The sequence below is a fragment of the Pongo pygmaeus genome, chromosome 13, assembly GCF_028885625.2.
Source record: "Pongo pygmaeus isolate AG05252 chromosome 13, NHGRI_mPonPyg2-v2.0_pri, whole genome shotgun sequence".
In the NCBI taxonomy this organism is placed as follows: Eukaryota; Metazoa; Chordata; class Mammalia; order Primates; family Hominidae; genus Pongo; species Pongo pygmaeus.
In genome coordinates, this window is record NC_072386.2 from 65,568,186 (window position 1) to 65,590,632 (window position 22,447).

The 22,447-nt window shown below is 40.2% G+C and overlaps 1 protein-coding gene across 3 annotated transcripts in view; it reads left to right on the forward strand.

Annotated features, from left to right (window-relative positions):
- PCSK5 (proprotein convertase subtilisin/kexin type 5) overlaps positions 1-22,447 on the forward strand; it is a 468,314-nt gene that overhangs the window by 30,945 nt on the left and 414,922 nt on the right. For all 3 annotated transcript variants that reach the window (XM_054502930.2, XM_054502928.2, XM_054502929.2), the window contains exon 2: positions 10,721-10,825. In XM_054502930.2, coding sequence (XP_054358905.1) covers positions 10,721-10,825 — 105 coding nt within the window. The remainder of the gene's footprint in view (positions 1-10,720; positions 10,826-22,447) is intronic.

Here is a 22,447-nt window from a genome sequence, read left to right on the forward strand (position 1 = left end):
AAATTACTTACAGATGGGTTTTGAAGAACTTTTCATAAGAATGGCTGACTATAAATAGCAGTAATAAATGCTCTTATCTGAGGACTAGAGTACATGGGTTATTTTATATTAAGGATATAATTACTCATTTTGGACAAAAATGGATTGAAGAAAATAAAAGCGTAATGTCATTTCCAGGTCATTCTTAAATAACTGTTATAAACATACTGTAAGTTGAATGTTGAACCCAGTCCTTATCTGTAGTGTGCTAATATGAAAATTTATTTGAGTACTCTTGGGAGAAATGTTCTAATTCAGTAGAGGACATATGTTTCAAACTCACAGTTGACACCATGGGGTTGGCAGAATCAAGTCAGGACATTATCTTCATGTCAACGGGGACTGTGTTTTGTTCAGTCTATCTGCAGTGTCTTTGAGTCATTGCTTGGCACATAGTACACACTCAGTTAATAGATGAATGTCTCATAGTCTGTAAAAGCATTAGTAGGGTACAGAAAATGAAATTCAACATTTGACAGAAATATGGATTTCTATCATTTACATGTACATTTTAAAAATTAAAGTACAGACTGGAGGAGAACCAAGTTAAAAAGAGTTCCCAAGGATTATTTATTCTGCTAAAGTATTCTGATTTTAAGCTACTTTATTAGAAGTACATTGCCAAGGGAGGTCATGATATCATGGACTCTGTCCCAACTCCACCTTACCTGGAGTTGAGATGTGTTATGTTCTAGGCTCCAGGATTTCTGGAGAGACATTACAGATGGCTTGCCTAGGGGAAGTAACCTGCAAAAGCTTGTTACATGAGAAAAAAAATGGAGAAACTTGGAGGTTTGGCCAGAAACAAGGAAGACCCAGTAGGGATGTGTTGGCTGTCTGCCATGTACAAGAGGGATGATGCTATTGGGTTGTTGCCTTGAGTAGTCAGTGGACCTAGGCTAATTACTGGGAAGAACTTTTGAACAAATGGGCTGCCCCAGAAAATGCAGCACCCTAGCCAATTGGAAGGAAGGATTTCTGCATCCAGTGGGGAAGGGCAGATTAAAATCTTATGAAGGTGTTTTCCAACTCTGAGATTCTATGATTTGCTTTGAGGCAAATCTCATGTCCCTTGTGAATAGTTGGGAAGGCCATCAGATTTTCACTTGAACCTGGGAAAATCTGGTGCGTATTCAACTTGCTGTGTCTTAAGTTTCCTTGGTGAAAGTGTTGTATCTGTTTCTTACCTGTTCGGGATTCGTAATCAGATGTTTTTGATTACCTGCTAGTAAGGTAAACTATGAGGACTTAAATTCTTCTGTACTCTATTCAGGTGGCTTTAGAATAAAATAATGAGGCCTTATATTAGTGAGGGCAAGGAGGTGAGACAGGGTGGGGATACTATGTTAGTGTACCCATAGAATTGAATGTGACTCTACAAAACCCTTTGAGTAAGTTTTAAATAAAATCAAGGTGTTGTGCCTGGAAAAAGCATAGATTTTTGGAGTCAGGCTGACCTGGTTTCAAATCCTGGCTTGGATACTTCTTCACTTGGGCATATTACTTAACTTCTTTTAGGTTTAGAGTCAGTTTCCTTGTCCATAAAATTAGAGTAATTCTCCTTCCTTTGGAGGGTTGTTGGGAAGATTAGACGTAATGTAGGGAAAGCATTCAGGAAGTGGAAATGTTTATCATGTCAATTACACAGTAGCTTTGAATAGATAAGCCATTTACTAGTTCTATTTTTCTAGGCAGATTCCTTCATTTTGGGCTTCAGTTTGTTTTGAGGATTAAACGAGATCAAGATCATGTGAAAAAAAGTGCTTAGCAGAGTACCTATATTGCTATAGCTATATTGGTATAACTATTTGGACGCTGATAACCAAATACCCAAGGATTCCTGAAAATTATGAAGAATAAAAAGGAACCAAATTCAAATAGTCTTTCTAGTTTCATTTCCTTTTCTTATGGGTGTCTCCTGAGGTACTAGTTCTACCTTGTGTTAGGTTCCTATTGCTGCTGTAACAAATTACTACACACTTAATGTTTTAAAACAATGCAAATTTATTAACTTGCAATTCTGGAGGCCAGAATTCCTAACCTAAAATTGAGATACTGGCAGAGCTGTGCTCCTTCAGGAGATTCTGGAGGAGACTTTGTTTCCTTGCTTTTTCCAGCTTCTAGAGGGTATCTGCATTCCTTGGCTTGTGGCCCCTTCCACCATCTTCAGAGCCAGCAGCATAGCATTTTCAAATCTTTCTCCAATCTCTGTTTCCATCTCTTTCTTTCTGACTTCTGCTTTGGTTATCACATCTCTTTCTCTAATTGCTGCTTCCTCTTTTCTTTATAAGGACCCTTGTGATGATATTAAACCCCATCTCAAGATCCTTAACTTAATCACACCTGCAAAGTCTCTTTTGCCATAAAGGTAACATATTCATAGGTTCTGGAGGTTAGGATGTAGTCATTTGGTGGGGAGCACTAATCAGCTGACCACATACCTGCATTTCATAGAGATTAGACATCTGAAATCATAGAGATTATACATCTTTCTTTGAGCACCCTGATTTAAAAATATCTATACTGTAGTGATTTTGCTCTGAATTCATGCCCTTTAATGCCATTTTCTGAAGAGCTCAAAGCTGAGTCTGAACCTGAAGGAATTTAGGAAGGAATCAAGGATACTCTGAATGATTGCCTTGAAACTAAAGTCTAAAAAAAAAATAGCTCTTTTGTCATCGTGTGGCATTCTACTGCCTGTTGCAATAGCATTTATGAATCTTGGTGTCAGGATGTTGTGCTTGTTTTGGAGTCAGGCTGGCATGGTTTCAAATTCTGGCTTGGGCACTTTGAGGTGAAGGTATACCTTAAAGATACTTTATTGCTGACATGGAAACACTAATGTAAGTTCTCTGGGGTCAGCAGTGTAACCAGGTGTGAAGGCCAGGATTCTTGCCCCCGCCCCTCGCCCCCAGAGAAAAGGAATGAGCTCTCTCTTACTCTTGGAGATACTTGGCAATTCTCTTTTTGCATCTGCTCAAAGTAGGTGGAAATATTCCTAGAAAATATCCCCTCTCTGTACAACTCTTAGAAATACAGCTTTCTGGACAGCGATTGAGATCTCTGGGTAGCTGTAGTTTTAAGTTCATCCTTAGAAACTTTATATTTCAAACATCTTTTAGAGTAGTTAAGAGCATATGCTCTGGAATTAGGCTGCTCACCATCAACCTTAGCTTCATCCTTTAACGGTGTGGCCCTGGGCAGGTTCTTACACTCTGTGAGCCTCTGCTTTCTCATGTGTAGACTAGGGATAATGATAACCTGCTGATACTGTTGTGAGGCTGCAGTGAAGTAATGCCTGGCTCGTACTCCATAAATATTAGCAGTTCATCAGATTGCTGCATTTCCTTGACTTCTGACTTACTATTTTAAAATTAATTCAGTAGCTTTGTTATAAGTTTGATTTTTGTTCAGTGATTTGAAGAAGTCATTAACTGTGATGGGATGAGGGAGGGGACTGAGAAATATAGACAGACTTTGATGATTATGTGGTTATTGGTGATATATTCTTAATTTCAGATATTTTTATTCATTCACCATGTATTTACTAAGCATAGAGCCTATGTTACATTGTATGTCAATGATTTACCCAAAAAGGGCTATAAAAGAATGAGCAAGAAACTTTCCCTAAGGTTTAGAGACATGCCCACTGTTATTTTGAGTTGCTCAATGCCAGGGGCTATTCATTCATTGCTTTATTCTACTCATTTATTGAGTGTGCCTGGCACTGTTAATAAGAGGTGAGACTAATCCAGCAGTGAATAAAACAAAAATTTGCCCTTATGGGGTTAACATTCTAGTGGGGAAAGACTGACAATAAATGGGTCATGTAAAGAGAAATATATATGTTATATGGGGATAAGTGTTATGGAGAAGAATAAATCAGGGTATGGAGTATGCCAGAGGGGCAACAGTAATTTTAAATTGGGTGGTCACAGAAAGCCTCCCTAAGAAGATGGCCTTTGAGAAGTGAGGAAGTGAGTCCTGGAGATTTCTGGAGGAGCATTTCAGGCAGAAGGAAGGAGGTGCAAGGGCCCCAAGATTGGGAATGCTCTTTGTGACTAAGGAAAGCAATCGTGGCCTCCTCCTCATGGATTCTCCTTTGAATGTTATGGAGTTTAGAACACAGAAGGCAAGTAGTTACAATTATTTTAACATTCTCACATTTAGCCAAGTGCTAAGGAAGCATCACACTTAAATTTTAATGAAAAGAAAACAGTATCTCATCACTGCCTTTGTAACTTTCTGTCTAAATCAGAAATGAGTTTAACAAGTGGAAGTTTCAGACTTTTCAGTTTTGAGTATTGGAAAGAGGTTGGTCAACAAGAACAATGGTCTTGATGACTTGGTTCTCCCCCATGTCACCTGAGCAGGTAGGACAAGTGTGAGCTGGCGGACACATTCCAGCTCCACATCATGGATTCTTTCATTTCCCAATTCTTTCATTTCCCCTTTCTTTCATTCATTCTTTCATTTCCCAATCTCTAAGTCACTCTATGGATTGCAAAGAAATAACCAGAATTCAGAAAAGGGGAATTTATAACTTTTTTGAAATCATTGGTTATTGAGGTATAATTTACATATCCCAAATGCAGCCATCCTGTATATAGTTGGCTGAGTGTTGGCAAATGTATATACCCAGTGATGTGCTGATAAATAGTTAACTGGCTCTTTATGGAGAAAAGATAGCCCTAGTTTGTGACCTTTGCCAGTTTTTTGTGATGTAAATACTTCTATCCTTGTTGATGCTAAGTCATCAACCTGGTGTCACTTAATAGGGTGCTGGGAAAAGATGTATTTGGATGTTAGAAGCCGATGAGGAGGAGCTGTTTCCAGCACACACCTTTGCACTTTATGGGATTACCATCATAATCAAAATGCAAAACATTCTCAGCCTGGTTCTCCAGGCATCTCCCAGCCTGTTCCCACTCCACACCCAGGCTATCACTGATCTGTTTTCATTCACTATACAGTAGGTTTATCTGTCTTAGAATTTTATGTTAATGGAATCATATAGTATGCACGTTTTTGTGTTAACATATTTTGAAATGTATTCATGATTGACTGTTCCTCTTAATTGTTTTTCATTACTGGGTATCATTCTATTATATGCCATATGATCTTTATTTTATCCTGTTGTATTCTATTTTATACTTTATGAAAATAAGTTATGGTACATGTATTTTTTCATTCACCTATTGATGGACATTTGCATTGTTTCCAGTTTGGGGCTACTATTAAGACAATTCTATGAACATTTGTGTATGAGTTTTGTCTAGAAATAATGTTTTAATTTCTTTTGGGTAAATACCTAGAAACAAAATGCCTAGATCATGAGGAGAGTGTATGTTTCATAAGTGGCCAAATGGTTTTCCAAAGACGTTGAACAATTTTATACTCCTATTAGCAATATATGAGAATTCTCATGCCCCACAATCTCATTAAAACTTGGTATTGCCCGTCTTGTTAATGTTAGCCGTTCTAGTGTGTGTGCAGTGCTATTATGATTTTCTTGCATTCTCATTCAAGCATCCTTTCATGTGTGTATTGACCATTTGTATATCTTCTTTTGTGAAATGTCCATTCAAGCTTTTGCCCCTTTGGTTAATTTGTTTGTAGAATGGAGGTAAATAACTTTTCAAAAAGGAGGTACAGAATTTGGAGGAATCTATAAATTGAGAAGGCAGGAGGGAAAACCAAGCAGAGAAGCAGCCCAAGAGAACTGACAGGTTCCTCAAGGTGGCCACAGTGCTGGTGACCCCAGTGCTTCATAACTAGGTGACCAACTGTCCCTATTTCAGCACTGAAAAATCCTGTGTCCCAGGAAATTCCTTAGTCTTGGGTAAACTCTCTGTGGGGGTTGGCTGGTCACCTTGCATAACTATGTACAAGGAGGCTGCAAACTCTGTGCAAGGAGTCATTAGACTGGTGAGGGGTTTCGCTGCATGCTCAGGTGAAGCTGCCAGTGGTGAATGATTTCTGAAAGGCCACACAGCTCCTCATCAGGGGCAAAGCCAGTGTTAACACGTGGGTCTCAGCTCTCTGTTCAAAAGTCATCAGCTTGCTTGTGATATGAAAATTTAGGAACATTGGGAAGGTGCCCTCCTGCTGCTAGAAAAAAAAGTAAACCAAAAACTTCAGTGATTATTTTTTGAAATTACAGGCTCTGTGAACTCATTTATTTGGCTCAAGTTTTAATTTTCTGATCAAATGCAGTTTTCCCTGAAAGAACTGAAACATTGAGTCTACCGGTCATTTATTAGTATAAAATAGTTTACAACGCCTTTCCTAAGAACACACTTTGGTTCTAGAAAGGATAGAGATAGGAAAATTCTGGGTGCAAGGGTGACGGGCTCTCACTCAGGAAGAAAAAGCACAAAAACTTGACAGAATTAGGAAGAAGAGATGACATTCATTGACTTAGAGTTGTGTATAGAGTTGTGTTAGTGTGTGACTGTACAGAAGAGGAGCTTTAGAGGGCTAAGAGTGAAGAAATTATTCTCTCTTTCCTTTATGTAGCTAGCTTTAAGGAAAAGGTTGGGCTTTGCACTATTTGCTATCGATTTTATACTTCATATACTCCTATTGTTTCTGATTTATTTATAAGATATCCCCATGTTAGTTACATATTGTTCCTTGTTTCAGTCCTTGCTGCTATTGAATAACGTAACCACAATCAGCTTTTGTTTTACATTACCCGAGAGAAGCTAGATGGAATGCCTGCTTATAGATAATATCACTGCTGTTTTCATACACTGCCTTTCTTTTGAATAACTTCCAACATGTTGTGACATTTTTCTTCTTAATATTTATTAAATGCCCAACAGCATGCTTGGTGCTGTTGAAAGAATATAAAAGATAATTCTCGTCAATAAGGGACATGCATATTAATAGATGAGAGACATAAACATGCTTTTACATATAAATACATATATATATATATATAATCCTAGAAGGCGATAGATTATTTTGTTTGGATGGGGCAGAGTAATTGAACTAAGGCGCTTTACTCTTTAGCTGTTGTCTTGCAAACAAAATGAAAGAAAATAAAGGGTAGAGATGTCTCAACCCACAACTTTCAGAACCTTGGAAGAGTTGGTACTGCAATTAAGGTAGAACTAAACCATTTTTGCTGAAATTAGCCTTAATGTGATAATTCTGTGATACTCATACTACAGATTTTGAGCTGTATGTAACTCTACTGTATGTGGTTTCAGTAATTTAAGGATTCTGATATTTATTTATTTATTTATTTATGAGATGCAGTCTTGCTCTGTCACCAGGCTGGAGTGCAGTGGCACAATCTCGGCTCACTGCAACCTCCGCCTCCCTCGTTCAAGCAATTCTCCTGCCTCAGCCTCCCAAGTAGCTGGGACTACAGGTGTGTACCACCATGCCCAGCTAATTTTTGTATTTTTAGTAGAGATCGGGTTTCACCATGTTGGCCAGGATGGTCTTGATCTCTTCACCTCATGATCCCCCCACCTCAGCCTCCCAGAGTGATGGGATTACAGGCGTGAGCCGCCACGCCCAGCTGGATTCTGATTTTTAGGCCATTCATTCAGCAGTCTTTAATGAGATTCTATTCTGTGTTGAGCCATGCACTAGGAGCTGGGAATAAAATGGTGAGCAAAACAGATGTTTTCCTGTCTCAATGGAACATATGGGCTGATGGGGACACAGGCATTAAACCAGTATTTGTACTAATTAAGGTATAACTAGAGGTGCATATTCTTATGATTCTATTAATATGAGATGGTGTAATTAATGACGCTGAACTCGCCTGGGGAGTTTTGGAATACTTCCTCCTTGAGATGAGACACAAACTATGAGGAAGAGGCGTTCCGCTGGAGAGGGTGGAGGTCGGGGAGGTGCCGCAGGTGGAGGGAGCAATGAGCTTGACGCAGTCAAGGAGTGGAAGGAAGGCCAGCATAGCTAGCGTATTAGTCCATTTTCATGCTGCCGATAAAGACATACCCAAGACTGGACAATTTACAAAGGAAAGAGGTTTAATGGACTTACAGTTCCACGTAGCTGGGGAGGCCCCACAATCATGGAGGAAGGTGAAAGGCACGTCTCACGTGACAGCAGACGAGAGAAGAGAATGAGGGCCAAGCGACAGGGGTTTCCCCTTATAAAACCGTCAGATCTTTTTTTTTTTTTTTTTTTTTTTTTTTTTTTTTTTAGACAGAGTCTCACTCTGTTGCCCAGGCTGGAGTACAGTGGCATGATCTTGGCTCACTGCAACCTCCGCCTCCCAGATTCAAGTGGTTCTTCTGCCTCAGCCTCCTGAGTAGCTGGGATTACAGGCATGTGCTACCACGCCCAGCTAATTTTTGTATTTTTAGTAGAGATGTGGTTTCACCATGTTGGGCAGGCTGGTCTTGAACTTCTAACCTCAAGTGATCCAGCTATTTTGGCCTCCCGAAGTGCTAGGATTGTAGGCATGAGCCACTGTGCCCAGCTGATCTCTTGAGACTTACTCACTACCATGAGAACAGTATGGGGGAACCCACCCCATGGTTCAGTTTTCTCCCACTGGGTCCCTCCCACAACGTGAGGGAATTATGGGAGCTACAATTCAAGATGAGATTTGGGTGGGGACGCAGCCAAACAATATCAGCCAGAGTACAGAGAGAATGCTGGTGAGTGTGATTTGAGGTGAGGCCAGAGAGAGACTGGGCCAGACCACACAGGCCCCTAGGTCGGAGGAGGAGAATGGTCTATTCAGTGAGTTAGATGAAGCGTACGGAATAGTTCCTGGCACAGTGTGAATAAAAGTTTAATACAATATTATTATTCTGATTTACTTTTAAAAAACTATATTATGAAATAGTATTAATTGTTGACTGATACTATTTATTTTAAGGGCAAAGGGAATCCACTAAAGGATTTTAGGCAGGGGTAGGACATAGAACACAGCCAGATTTGTATTTTGAAAGCTTCATTCCAGCTACTGTGTAGAAAACAGATATGAGAGGGGGTTGTTCTGTGATGATCTTCCTTATGGAGATTCTGTTTCTTTCCGCAAGAACTACTGTATTTACCAAAGAGTGCTCTTGACAAAAGTTACAGGAGATGAAAACCCTAAGCTTCTTGGGATTTTAAGGTTTTCTTGTAAAGGATTATGCAACCACTCCTGAATTCTACCCTTAGTCCTCTGGAATCTTAAAATGAGCCTGTAAAACCCTCCTTAAAACACTCCTGGAGGCTGGGGCTGGCATCTGTGCCCTCTTCCTCATTGTTCACTGCTGCTTCAGAGTCCAGGATCATTGAGATGAGAGGCTTCCCTGCCTGCATTCCCCACTTGTTTTCAGAGTGCAGGATTTCATCTGTGTAGGTCAGAGCAGTTTCCACTTGAATAAAAAATGTGAGACTTAGACTTTCTTTCAAATCTTAATGATGAGACATTCAATTACTGTGTAAAGCCCTAGTGAGGACATGATTTCTAAATAGCACAGAAATTGAGTGGGGTGATGGTTGAGAACGTGATGTACAGAAGGGAAAGAGAAATAAACTTTTTATCTGGAAAAATTAACCTGGGCCAAGACTTTTTTTTTTTTTTTTTTTTTAAATTAGGAAAGCTGAACTTTTGACTTGTCCCAACTGGAAAACATCCTGATGATAGTTATTATTTTAGGGCAGAGCCGTGGATGTCCTGGAGAAATAGCTACTATAGTATTTGCCCAAAGCATGTGAGTGTCAAAGAAAGGAATCTGGGCACTGCAGTGGTCTTGGAAATTAACTAGCCCAAAGTCCAATTTTCTAGAAAAGGAAAACAGAGACTTAGTGTATGTTATTTAGCTCTGGTGAGTGTCAGCTGGAATTAGAACCAAGCTCTTCTGTCTTCAATGCGTAGTTCAATTTTCATTCTGTGATCCACATTTTATAATTTGCTGAGAAAATGTGGTTGGTTGAGGTTTTGCTAGTTTGCTTTCCCAAAGTGGACAGGGGCTTGTTTTCAAAGCCATCCTGAACAGACCTAACTGAGGAAAGGTGTATGTAAATGAGAGGACTAGAATGTTAGAGAAATGGATAAGATAAAGTAGAACCAACTGCTTTTATACAGGAAGCTTAGCTGATACGTAGGATGTATGTTTTTGTCTTGTTTTAGAATTGCGATTTTACTTTTAGTTTTGCAATAAATGAATAAGCTATATATTTATACTGTCTACAGAAGTCAGAAACAAATGAAGTCATGTTATCTTTGTGAATGATCAATTGCTTAAGACATATTTCAAATTAACTGTATAAATAATCTAACAAGGTCCTTCATTGTACATTTCTCAGAGCAAACAAAATGCAATGTGTTTTTATAACTAGATAGCTATTTGATTTTTCCCCCTCTTTCCCACATTTGGGTATAGATTGATATAGAATTACTTAAAATGCTGCATATAAATTAAACATTAAAAGGAGATTTGGAGAGGCTAAGCTGCCCCATTATAATCTTTAGTTCCGCAGTCACTGCCTCAAGGACACTCCATTTCATATCACATGTCCTTCTTTTGAAAAGTGATCACCAAGGTTCAGGTAACATTTAAGCACGGCCAGCAGCTGCATAATTTATGGACCTTTTTTGTTTTGTGTTCCTTTTTAAATGAAAAACAGGAAAACAGAAGACGGTTTTCACACATTAATGTCTTTCTTTTGTTCTTTCCTTCCCGCCCTTCCTTTGCAGATAGGGGCCCTGAAGGACTACTATCACTTCTACCATAGCAGGACGATTAAAAGGTCAGTTATCTCCAGCAGAGGGACCCACAGTTTCATTTCAATGGAACCAAAGGTAAGAAGAACCAGTTGGGTGGGGACCAAGAGGCAAAGCTTCTGCATTTTTCATTGGTAATATGAGGGCCAGCATGAAGGCTCAGATTTCTAGAACTGTCATATTATCCTTTGGTCTAGTGTCTATGCTTCCTCTTTAGATAAAACTAGGCAGTGGCTTGATTTTTATTGATGTGCCACTATCATCCCAGTTGTAGAGCAGCCCAGGGGTATCCATAGCTATGGGTTCTCACGGAGAAGTGAGAGGGGCTAGGGAGTGGGGAAGACAGAGTTTGATTGAGAATGATTGAACTGTTAACAATACCGTGCTGTCTACCTATTTGCATACAGATCTGAGGTTGTATGAGCTCCACGAAAGGAGGGGTTTCTTCTGGAACCCTTAGGTCAGGGGTACAGATCACCGTGAATCCTCGTGATTTTACTTGGCATTGATAGACCCACACCACTGGCAGCCTCAGGGCTAGACTGTGTCTGGAACAGGTGGGATACTGAACACAGAAAGGGGAGAAGCTGACTCCTGCTCTTGGGGCCTCATCAGGTATCTTTCTTGTGCCAGGTCCTTTTGGGTTTTCCAGAAAACGTACCCCCCGGGGAGAGCCTAGAAGCAAGCATGCTATGCCTAGGTTCTCCCGTTTTAGAGAAGTGGGGCAGCTTTGAAATGGGAGATGGGAAGCTGAGGGGTGTTAGGGACAAACTAACAGCCAACAACTAAGACTCTGAGGTCGAGTTAAGTATCTGCCCTTATTAATTAAGTTGGAGGAAGGAATGGAGTTTTGAATGAGAACTTATTGGCCTCTCTGATGTGTCAAATAAAGGGGAAGAGGGCGCATCTGTACCAACTTGCCCTAGTTCCTCTGTGGGCTCCCTGTGTATTATTGATTGTAGGGTGTTCTTGCTTTTTCCCCCTCCTTATGATTTGGGTTTGCCTTAAGAACTCATTTTCAAATAAATTGGTAGATAAGTCCCTACCAGTGAGCATAGCAATCTCAGCTAGATATCTCGAAAGTTATATTCCTTATAAAGCAAAAAGGCCCCTGTTTGAATTAATATGCAAATGAGGTTTGCAATATTGCGTCTTGCCGTCAGTTATGTGCTGTAGTTAGCCTTGTTTAATTTTCTTCTGGAATATGTTCATGATTATGAAATTGTAACTTGGCTAGAAAAAGCACATACCTTCTATGTCCCTATTTTCTGTGGGTTGTAGGAACATCCCCTAATACATTTTCATGGTCTGTGGATTACATGTTTTTTCATTTGTCACTATTCAGAACTGAATTTTTCTGGAAAGGCAGTCAGTTTGGGACATTCATGAATTATCTGCGTTTTCAAAGCAAAGTCATATTTTTCATCTCTTAAACTTTTTTGAAGCTTTTCTTGAACTTTGGTAATTAAAACGATGCTAATTTCAGAGCTCATGTACAAAATCAATGTGAATTTGAAAAACCAAGTACTAGTGGTTTGGGAAGTAAGAACAGAATGTTATGAGGCATTATTTTCATGATGAAGGATTTACTGAACATGGAGCTATTTCGATCCTTCTTGTTATCTTGGGGCATCTTGGTGTTTATTTCTTCTTATCTCAGTGCATCACACGGCTTATGCGTGATCCGACAGAGACCTTGTATGCTAGGACACATAGTACCTGGAATGCACTCCTATTTCAGGAGAGTGGGGCCATTGCAGGCCAGCCCAAGGGTACATGCTGCACTCCCCTGCCTCCTCAATAGAAATAATCCCCCAGAGTAGAGCCACAACTTACTCTCCATTCCAATGCCGTCTGCTCATCGTTCCCACCTAGCATTTACACAGGACAGCCACGGTTCCTACCAGCTTTGCAGAGAGAGAGCCACAAATTGGGGTTTGCCCACACTTTTGGATCTTTCTTGTAGTTCATTTATTCATTGGCCCTTTTTTGAGCCCCTAGCGTATGCCAGGCCCTGTGTTAGGCTCCGGGATTTGGAGATACATTGGTGCCCTAAGGGAGCTTGCTGCTTTCAGGGAAGACCATCCAGGACATTGCAATGCTTCTCGGTGTTGGGGGTGGGGGGAGCAAAGGACATTGGGGGTTCCTAAGTTTTTTTGTTTTTTTTTTTAATTTTTTTTTTGAAGCGGAGTCTCACTCTTATTGCCCAGGCTGGAGTGCAATGGCGCAATCTCAGCTCACTAAAACCTCCAACTCCCGGGTTCAAGCGATTCTCCTGCCTCAGCCTCCTGAGTAGCTGGGATTACAGGTGCCTACCACTACCCCTGGCTAATTTTTGTATTATTAGTAGAGACGGGGTTTCACCATGCTGGCTAGTGACCTCAAGTGATCTGCCTGACCTCAAGTGATCTGCCCGCCTCAGCCTTCCAAAGTGCTGGGATTACAGCTGTGAGCCACCATGGCTGGCCTTGTTTTTTTTGTTTGTTTGTTTTAATTTTCAGAAAGTTTTTATTTTCAGAGAATTTGCAAACATGAAAATGTTACAAAGAATTTCTATATACTCCTCCTAGATTCCCCAAATGTTAATGTTTTACATTTTACCACACTTAGTTGATCATCCTTTCTATCTACACACACATATACACACATATTTTTTATTTTTATTTTATTTTATTTTTGAGACAGAGTTTCGCTTTGTCACCCAGGCTGGAGTGCAGTGGCACGATCTCGACTCACTGCAACTGCTGCCTCCCGGGTTCAAGCAATTCTCTTGTCTCAGCCTCCCGAGTAGCTGAGACTACAGGTGCGTGCCACCACGCCCTGCTAATTTTTTGTATTTTTAGTAAAGACAAGGTTTCACTGTGTTAGCCAGGACGGTCTTGATCTCCTGTCCTCGTGATCCACCCTCCTCGGCCTCCCAAAGTGCTGGGATTACAGGCGTGAGCCACTGCGCCCGGCCGATATTCACACGTATATGTATGTAAGGTATGCATATATATACATTTTCTGAACATTTGGGATCAAGTTACAGATATGATGCGCCTTCAATTCTAAGTAATTCACTGTGTATTCATTTAAAATAAGGACATTCTTTTTTATAACCGTAAGTATAACAATAAAAATCTGGCTATTAATATTAATTTAATATTATCTAATCTACAGACTTTATCCAAATTTTTTGATTGCCTCTTTTCAGGGCCAGGAACACATTTAGTTGTCGTGTTTCCCAAGTTCTCTTTACTCTGTCATATTTCTTCAGCTTTCTTTTTTTTTTTTTTCTTTCATAAGCTAGAAATCATTTAATGAGTACAAGCCAGTTATTTTGTAGAATATTTCTCAAGTTGGGTTTGTCTGTTTCCTCATGATTAGATTCAGGTTTGGCAAGAACATTTTTGGCAAGAATATCAGAGAATTGATGTGTTCTTCTCAGTACATCAGATTGAGAGGCACATGATACTGCTTTGTTTCATTACTGGTAGTGTTAACTTTGAACAAATGGTAAATATCGTATCTGCCAGTTTCTCTACTTTAAAATTACTACAGGCAAACCTTAGAGACAGTGCAGTTTGGTTCTGGACCTCTTCAATAAAGCAAATATTGTAATAAAGCAAGTCACACTAATTGTTTTCCAACGCATATAAAAGTTATGTTCATACTATCCTGTAGTCTATTAAGTGTGTAATAGCATTACGTCTGAAAAATGTACATACCTTAATTAAAAAATACTTTATTGCTAAAATTTTCTAATGATCATCTGAGCCTTCACTGAGCCATAATCTTTCTGCTAGTGGAGGGTTTTGCCTCAGTGTTGATGGCTGCTGACTGCTCAGGGTGGTGGTTGCTGAAGGTTGGGGTGGCTGTGGCAATTTCTTAAAATCCAACAATAATGAAATTTGCCATATCAGTTGACTCTGTGTTTGCCAACACAGTTGTAGTCACAAAAGATTTCCCTGTAGCATGCAATGCTGTTTGATAGCATTTTACCTGCAGTAGAACTTGTTTCAAAATTGGAGTCAATCCTCTGAAACCCTGCCACTGTTTTATCAACTAAGTTTATGTCATATTCTAAATTCTCTGTTGTCATTTCAACAATGTTCACAGCATCTTCACCAGTAGATTCCACTTTCTTTGCTTAACCATAGGAAGCAATTCCTTACCTGTTCAGATTTTATCATGAGATTGCAGCAATTCAGTCACATCTTCAGGCTCCACTTCTAATTCTAGTTCTCTTGGTGTTTCTGTCACATATCACATCTTCAGTGACTTTCTCCACTGAAGTCTTGCATTCCTCAAAGTCATCCATGAGGGTTGGAATCAACTTCCATCAAACACCTGTTAATATTGCTCTTTTGACCTCCCCTTATGAATCAAGAACATTCTTAATAGCATCTAGAATGGTGAATGCTTTCCAGAAAGTTTTCAGTTTACTTTTCTAGATCCATTAGAGGAAAACACTATCTATCAGAGCGGTAGCCTTACAAAATCTATTTCTTAAATACATTTGAAAGTAGAAGTTACTCCTTAATCCATGGACTGCAGAATGATGTCGTGTTAGCAGGCATGAGAACAGTAATCTGCTTGTAAATTTCCATCAGTACTCTTGGGTGACTAGGTACATTGTCAGTGATCAGTAATAGTTTGAAAGGAACCTTTTTTTAGTGATAGGTCTCAACAGTTGGCTTAAAATATTCAGTAAACTATGCTGTAAACAGATGTGCTGTCATCCAGGCTTTGTTGTTCCGCTTATGGAGCACAGGCAGACTAGATTTAGCATAATTCTTTTTTTTTTTTTTTTTTTTGTAAAGAGTCTCGCTCTGTCACCCAGGCTAGAGTGCAATGGCACAATTTCAGCTCACTGCAACCTCTGCCTCCCGGGTTCAAGTGATTCTCCTGCCTCAGTCTCCTGAGTAGCTGGGATTACAGGCATCTGCCACTATGCCTGGCTAATTTTTGTATTTTTAGTAGAGACGGGGTTTCACCATGTTAGTCAGGCTGGTCTTGAACTCCTGACCTCAGGTGATCCTCCTGCCTCGGCCTCCCAAAGTGCTGGGATTACAGCCATGAGCCGCCACTCCTAGCCCTCCATTTAGCATAATTCTTAAGGGCCCTACGATTTTTTAGAATGGTAAATGAGCGTTCAACTTGAAGTCACTGGCTCCGTTAGCCCCTAACACGAGAGGTAGCCTATCCTTTGAAGCTTTGAAGCCAGGCACCTGCTTCTTTTTAGTGTGAAAGTCATAGGTGGCATCTTCTTTCAACAGAAGGCTGTTTTATTTCATGTATATTGAACATCTGTTGTTTAGTGTAGCTGCCTTCATCAGTGATCTCAGCTGGATCTTCTGTATCACTTGCTGCAGCTTCTCATCAGCACTTGCTGCTTCACCTTGCACTTTTATGTTACAGAGACAGCTTCTTTCCTTAAACCTCATGAACCAACCCCTGCTAGCTTCATACTTTTCTTCTGCAGCTTCCTCACCTCTCTCAGCCTTCTTAGAATTGGAGAGTTAGGGCATTGCTCTGGATTAGGCTTTGGCTGAAGGAAACGTTGTGGCTTGTTTGGTCTTCTATACAGACCACAAAAACTTTCTCCCTATCAGCAATAAGGCTGTTTTTCTTTCTTATCATTTGTGCATTCATGAGAGTAGCACTTTTTAATTTCTTTTAAGAACTTTTCCTTTGCAGTCACAGCTTGGCTGTTTGGCTCAAGAGGCCTGGGTTTCTGCCTATGCTTGCTTTCGACATGTCTTTCTTACCAAGTGTAATCATTTCTAGCTTTTGATTTAAGTGAGACCGGAGTGACTCTTCCTTTCATTTGAACACTTAGAGGCCATTGTAGGGTTATTAATTGGCCCAATTTCAATATAGTTGTGTCTTAGGAAATAGGGAGGCCTGGGGAGAGGGAGAGAGATGGTGAACGGCCAGTCAGTCTAGAGCAGTCAGAACAAATGCAACATTTATTGATTAAGTTCACTGTCGTATGGGTGAGGTTTGTGGCACCCTAAAACAATTACAATAGTAACAACAAAGATCACTGATCACAGATCACCACAACAGATATAATAACAATGAAAAAGTTTCAAATATTGCAATAATTACCAAAATGTGACACAGACACACGAAGTGAGCACACGCTGTTGGAAAAATGGCACTGACAGGCTTGCTCGATACAGGATTGCCACACATCTTCAATTTGTAAAAAGTGCAATATCTACAAAGTGCAATAAAGAGAAGGGCAATAAAACAAGGTATGCCTGTATTTTCCCTTCTCCAATTAATAAGTGTTTTGTGGGAAAATACTTAGAGACTGCAAATTTCTACAAGCTCGTTTTTTATTTTTTACTCCCAGCTGACTTCATTGGGCATATAAGGCAAGTGTTGGTGTGACGAGGTTTCTTGGGCAGGTCTCTTTTTCTTTGATCTTGGATGTGGATAGGGTGGGTGATTTGTGTGCCAGAGTGGAGGTACATTTGTGGGTTTGGACCATGTGAAATGGCTTCGTGGAAAATTGGTGATGCAACCTTAAAGTTATTTTTGATCACCACCTTCTCAAGAAAGGAAAAACACGTGAGTGAATCGTAGGGAATACACACACTAAACAGATCCTGGCTTTTACTTACTATAGTAAATTGCACACTCCCTTCTTCCCCTCCTTTTATTCTTTACTTACAAGGCTCCGAAGAAGGAAATGCAAAAGTAGCCACATTGTAAGAGCAACCCTGTTGGTGCTAAGAAAATGATGTGGTCAGTTTGAGCACATGAGCCCAGAGAGCAAGAATAGCCTTGACTCACACACATAATGTGTGTTAACATTATGTTATGATTAACTTTTTAAATGACAGAGATTCACAGACTTCTAACATAGAAACACTAGGGCAATAATAACACAGTTTTGCAGAAAGTGCTGTTATATTTTATAGCAGTGTGCCCAATAAGGCTTTCATCCTTCTTGTCCACATCTTTCTTTTTGACTTAACATTTCTCTGAGACATCTAAGCTAAATTCTAGAAACAATAGTCTGAGTTCACGTTCTCAAATCCTCTTACTAGTCTGTTTATAAATTTTGGCCAGCCACAAACATTTAGGTCAAGGACAGTGTTATCTGTAGGAGAATATGGGATGGAAGCTCTTTAGTTGCTCATGCAGTTGGAAGGGTGTGAGGAGGAGTGCGGAGAAGATCATTTTCTTTCATTTTCCTTCCCCTTATCCAAAAACAGAAAAACTAAAATCCTAACTTTTCTAGTAGGGTAGGGCATATTTGACTTTTAAAAATAAAAACCATAAACTGCCATTAAGTTAGACACCCATGCCCTATGCATATGTAGTTAATTACATAAGCATAGCTTCCTCTTTTTCCCATTAGATTTTATCTTGAAGGTTCTAGCCTATCAATCTTTTATCTTTTCCATTCCTTTTTCTATCCTCCAATCTATTATGGGCCAGTTTTTATCCAAGACTAGGACAGTGTCACTCCCTCCGATGAGTCAGCAATGGGCATCTCCCATCTTGTTGCTCCCTACGTTCACCTCAGCCAGCCTGCCTCATCACGTGGATGTGTGTGGCTGCATTTCTCACTTGGAAAAGCTATTCATATAACATTACTTATTGTGGAATCACAGACTCCTTAGAATTAGAGTTGATTTAGTCTTATCACTTTACTATCCAATGCTGCCATACCATCCATTGTACTTCTAAAAGGAATTTTTTCAGATCTGTTTGAACATTTCCAATCAAAGAGGCTTCACCATCAGACAGGGCCAACATTTCTATATTTTAAGAGATTTAACGTGTTAGTTATAATCTGCTTGCCTGTAACGTCTACCCATTGAGGCTACTTTTGCCTTTCAGAATTCTATACACTGTTAAATCCATTTCTCTGTAATAGTTCTTTAAATATTTGAAGCCTTTTGTTTATTCTCTTGGAAAAGCAATTGTCTCCTTGTAAGTGTGGCCCAGCATCAAGTTCAAGGCTTTAGCTTCCCATTTGTTACATTTATCCATAAGCCATTTCCTCTGAAAAGAATTTAAAGCAGAGCATTCAAGCATTGTGCAACGAGGAAAGGGCATAGGAGAAGGACAGGAAGGGAGAAATGAAGTGATTGGATGTAGCTGGCAGGATCAGATGAATTCAGACCTGTGAAAGAAGAAAAGCAAGTTCAAGTTTCCTACTCACTCAGGCTGGTGCCTGTTGTGCTCAGGATTAGATTTTCAGGTGCCTGGGGTTTCTCTTTTTGCCTCAAGAGTAAAATAGGTGTGATGGAGTAACTGGAGTACAGGGGCACTTCCCTGTACATAATGGAGAGGTTGTGCGCATCTACTCCTTATCAGTCAAATTCCATTTCCCTATGGATTCACTTTATAATTTCGGAAGTATTTTTTCTTTACTACTAATTGATCTGTAATTCATCCACGGAGGCAACCATCACATTTGCTATCTCTTTCCTGAACTTGGAGACAAAACCATTTGTGAGCTTTTTACATACAGCTGATCTACTAGGTGAACTTTGGAGTTAAAGAACCTTATTTGGTTAAAAATAAGTATTCAGAAGTGTCTGAGGTCAATCTTACATGGCTTACATTGCTACCATGCCTCTTCATTAATTGTGGTCATGCCTTTTCACAAATAATATTTCGTGGGGTCTAGCATAGCTTCAAAATGAATTTCACCTGGAGTTCAAGTGCTTCCTGGGCAGGCCACTGCTGCGTTGCCTCTCTCACAGCCTGCCCTTCTTCCAGCGGGCACTCCTGGGTGTTTTCTTTGGCAGGTTAACGTGCTGCTCTTCAGTTTTAAATGCGATAATGACTTAATGTTTGGGCTTTCTTTTGTGCAGTGCAGTTTTATAAGTGTAATGTAACAATCCAGGGTTTGTGCTCATCCAGCTGTGTGGGCTGATCCAGGGTGTGTTGAGATTTGTGGCTTTGGCCTTGTGTTCCTGCACAATGAGGGTGGCTGTGTTTTCTTCGGGTAGGTACCTGAGGCTTTGTGTGGTTGCTTAGGAATGGTGATTTCACGTTTGCCTCTCATCGTCTTACTGGTAAGTAAAAATGGTTGCCAAATATCCTGAGAATGCACTATATTCTTCTGGAAACAGAATGGGCTTGGATCCAATGACAAGCAGAGAGGCTGCGGATGTGCTGATCAGGAGAGACTTAGGGCAGCTCTCTCGTTTCTGGCTACCTTTTTTGCCGTGTTTTCACCAGCTATGAATGCGATCATTATAGCAAATCCCTGTCTTTAGCATTTGATAGCATTTCTGAGTCTTTGCAAATCCCACTAGAATGCATACACTCTTGGGAGAAGCCTTTCAGCCTTAGATTAGCCCTTGGATCCATTTATGGTGACACGATGATGAGGAGTGTGGAAGAGACCTGAAGAGGCATGTGGGTGCCGGGTCCACTGTATTCTCCACCTCCCTGTCCTATCTGTTTTGTTTCCAGGTCTCCTAGGTGTCTGGATGCTCAGAAACCAGAGGGTCAGATTGTACGCTGCTGGAATATCTGATGGGAAAGTTTCGATCACAGACCCAATCTCTTACAGGCAGAAGTAAATTTTTTTTTCTTTTTATTATTATTATTATTATTATACTTTAGGCTCTATGGTACATGTGCGCAACGTGCAGGTAAGTTACATATGTATACATGTGCCATGCTGGTGCGCTGCACCCACTAACTCGTCATCTAGCATTAGGTATATCTCCCAATGCTATCCCTCCCCCCTAGAAGTAAATTATTTAAAAAATGATTTCTCAGCTACTTTGGCAAGGTTGCCAAATCTTTATTAGAGAGTGCTTGGCAGTACTTCACTTTGAAAGGTCATAAACTCACATGCCTCGAGTGGGAGTGCAGGTAACATGAGTGAGCGAGAAGGGCCAGGCCAGGCCACCGGGCATGCGCCAAAGCGTAGCGCACTTGTTGCCTACACGGAGCAGCTGCTACTCAACCAAGGCCGGTTGTCCTCAGGCTGCGGAGCTGGCTCAGTGTTGCCAATTTAAAAGGACCTGCAAGTCTCGACTTTTACGTATCATTTTCCAATTTTAAATGTTGGCAACTAGTTCAAAAGTTTAAAAATATTTGTGTGGATCAAAGGAAACACATCTTTGGGGCATCCCAGTTTGTGACCCCTTGGGTTGGCTGTGTTGGGAGAAAGGGAGAAAGGCGTAAACGAGAGATCTCATCACTTCGATGATTTCGCTTTGGTCTAATGCTCATATGGACACACAATATTAGTTCTGTCAGTTATGTACCACGGTGAGGGCCCAAACATGATTTCTCTCTGTGCCTTTTTAGTCTCCAGATTGAAATATGAGTATCAGGCAAAACATAACAGGCTCAGGTCTTGCAAGTTGTGGAGCGAAGGCTGCCGGTGATGGTGGCAGAGGTGGAGGGCTTATTCTAGTTCTCTTCTGCTTTATGCGGTATTTCAGTGACACCTGTGACTGCCCTGAGAGACAGGCTTAACAGACTTGTTCAAGGAAGCACCATAAGTCAAAGCAAAGAACAAATGGGAAATAAAAGTGATGGCCATAAAAATAGGAAGAAGAGTATGATGAGGGGAGGCAGGTTATGGATTTTTCATAATCTCTTTAGCCACTTGAAGGAAAGATACTAACTGTAAAGTCTACTTTTTCTAGTTGATGTGGTATTTCTTTTCTTCTTCTTTTTGACATGGAGTCTTGCTCTGTCACCCACGCTGGAGAGCAGTGGCGCGATCTTGGCTCACTGCAGCCTCTGCCTCCCGGGTTTCAGCAATTCTCCTGCTTCAGCCTCCTGGGTAGCTGGGATTACAGGCACCTGCCACCACACCTGGCTAATTTTTGTATTTTTAGTAGAGATGGGGTTTCACCATGTTGGCCAGGCTGGTCTCGAACTGACCTCAGGTAATCCACCCGCCACAGCCTCACAAAATGCTGGGATTACAGGCATGAGCCACCATGCCCAGCCTATGTGATATTTCTAAGATGTCAAATTCTAAAAAGGTAGCTGTTAAAACTAGAAAATGTAATGATAGCATTCTAAATTTCTAGATAGATATTAAGAAGGGAATTTTGAACCTATAGTTTCTGTTGAAATCTTGGACAAATTAGGATAAAATAAGTAAGCAAATCTAGGGAATAAGTGGAAACAGCAAACAAACAAAAACCCAGCAACAACAAAAAAACTCAAAGCCAGTTTAATTGTCTGGCTTTGAAGAGAAATTGTACTAATTCATGTCTTTATTTTAATGAATGCAAGAGTAAATAAGAAATCTAATTAAAACACCACCATTGAAAGTACGTTATTTGTTAATTAAATGCTTGCAGATTTTATTTGTGTGCTGAGTTCTTCCAAATATCAATCAATTCTTAAAATACAAAAGGAGGCAATAAGACACAGTGGAAAGAACCTTTGTATTGTAGGTCTCACTCTCATTCCTGTAGGGTGAGCTCTACCCATCAATCTTCCTCACTTGAAGACTTACCATTTTTTGTGCATATACTTAGAGAAGTACACAGTATAATGCAATATAATGAATTGTGCATGTAAGAAAAGATCAGAAGTGTAGGTTAAATCCTTATAACAAAATAGTAAGTTGCCATTAAAATAATGTCATAAATTTATATATTCAGGTAAGGAATGATCCCCAAAATAATATGTAGGCCGAGTGTGGTGGCTCATGCCTGTAATCCCAGCACTTTGGGAAGCTGAGGCAAGGGAGGATTGCTT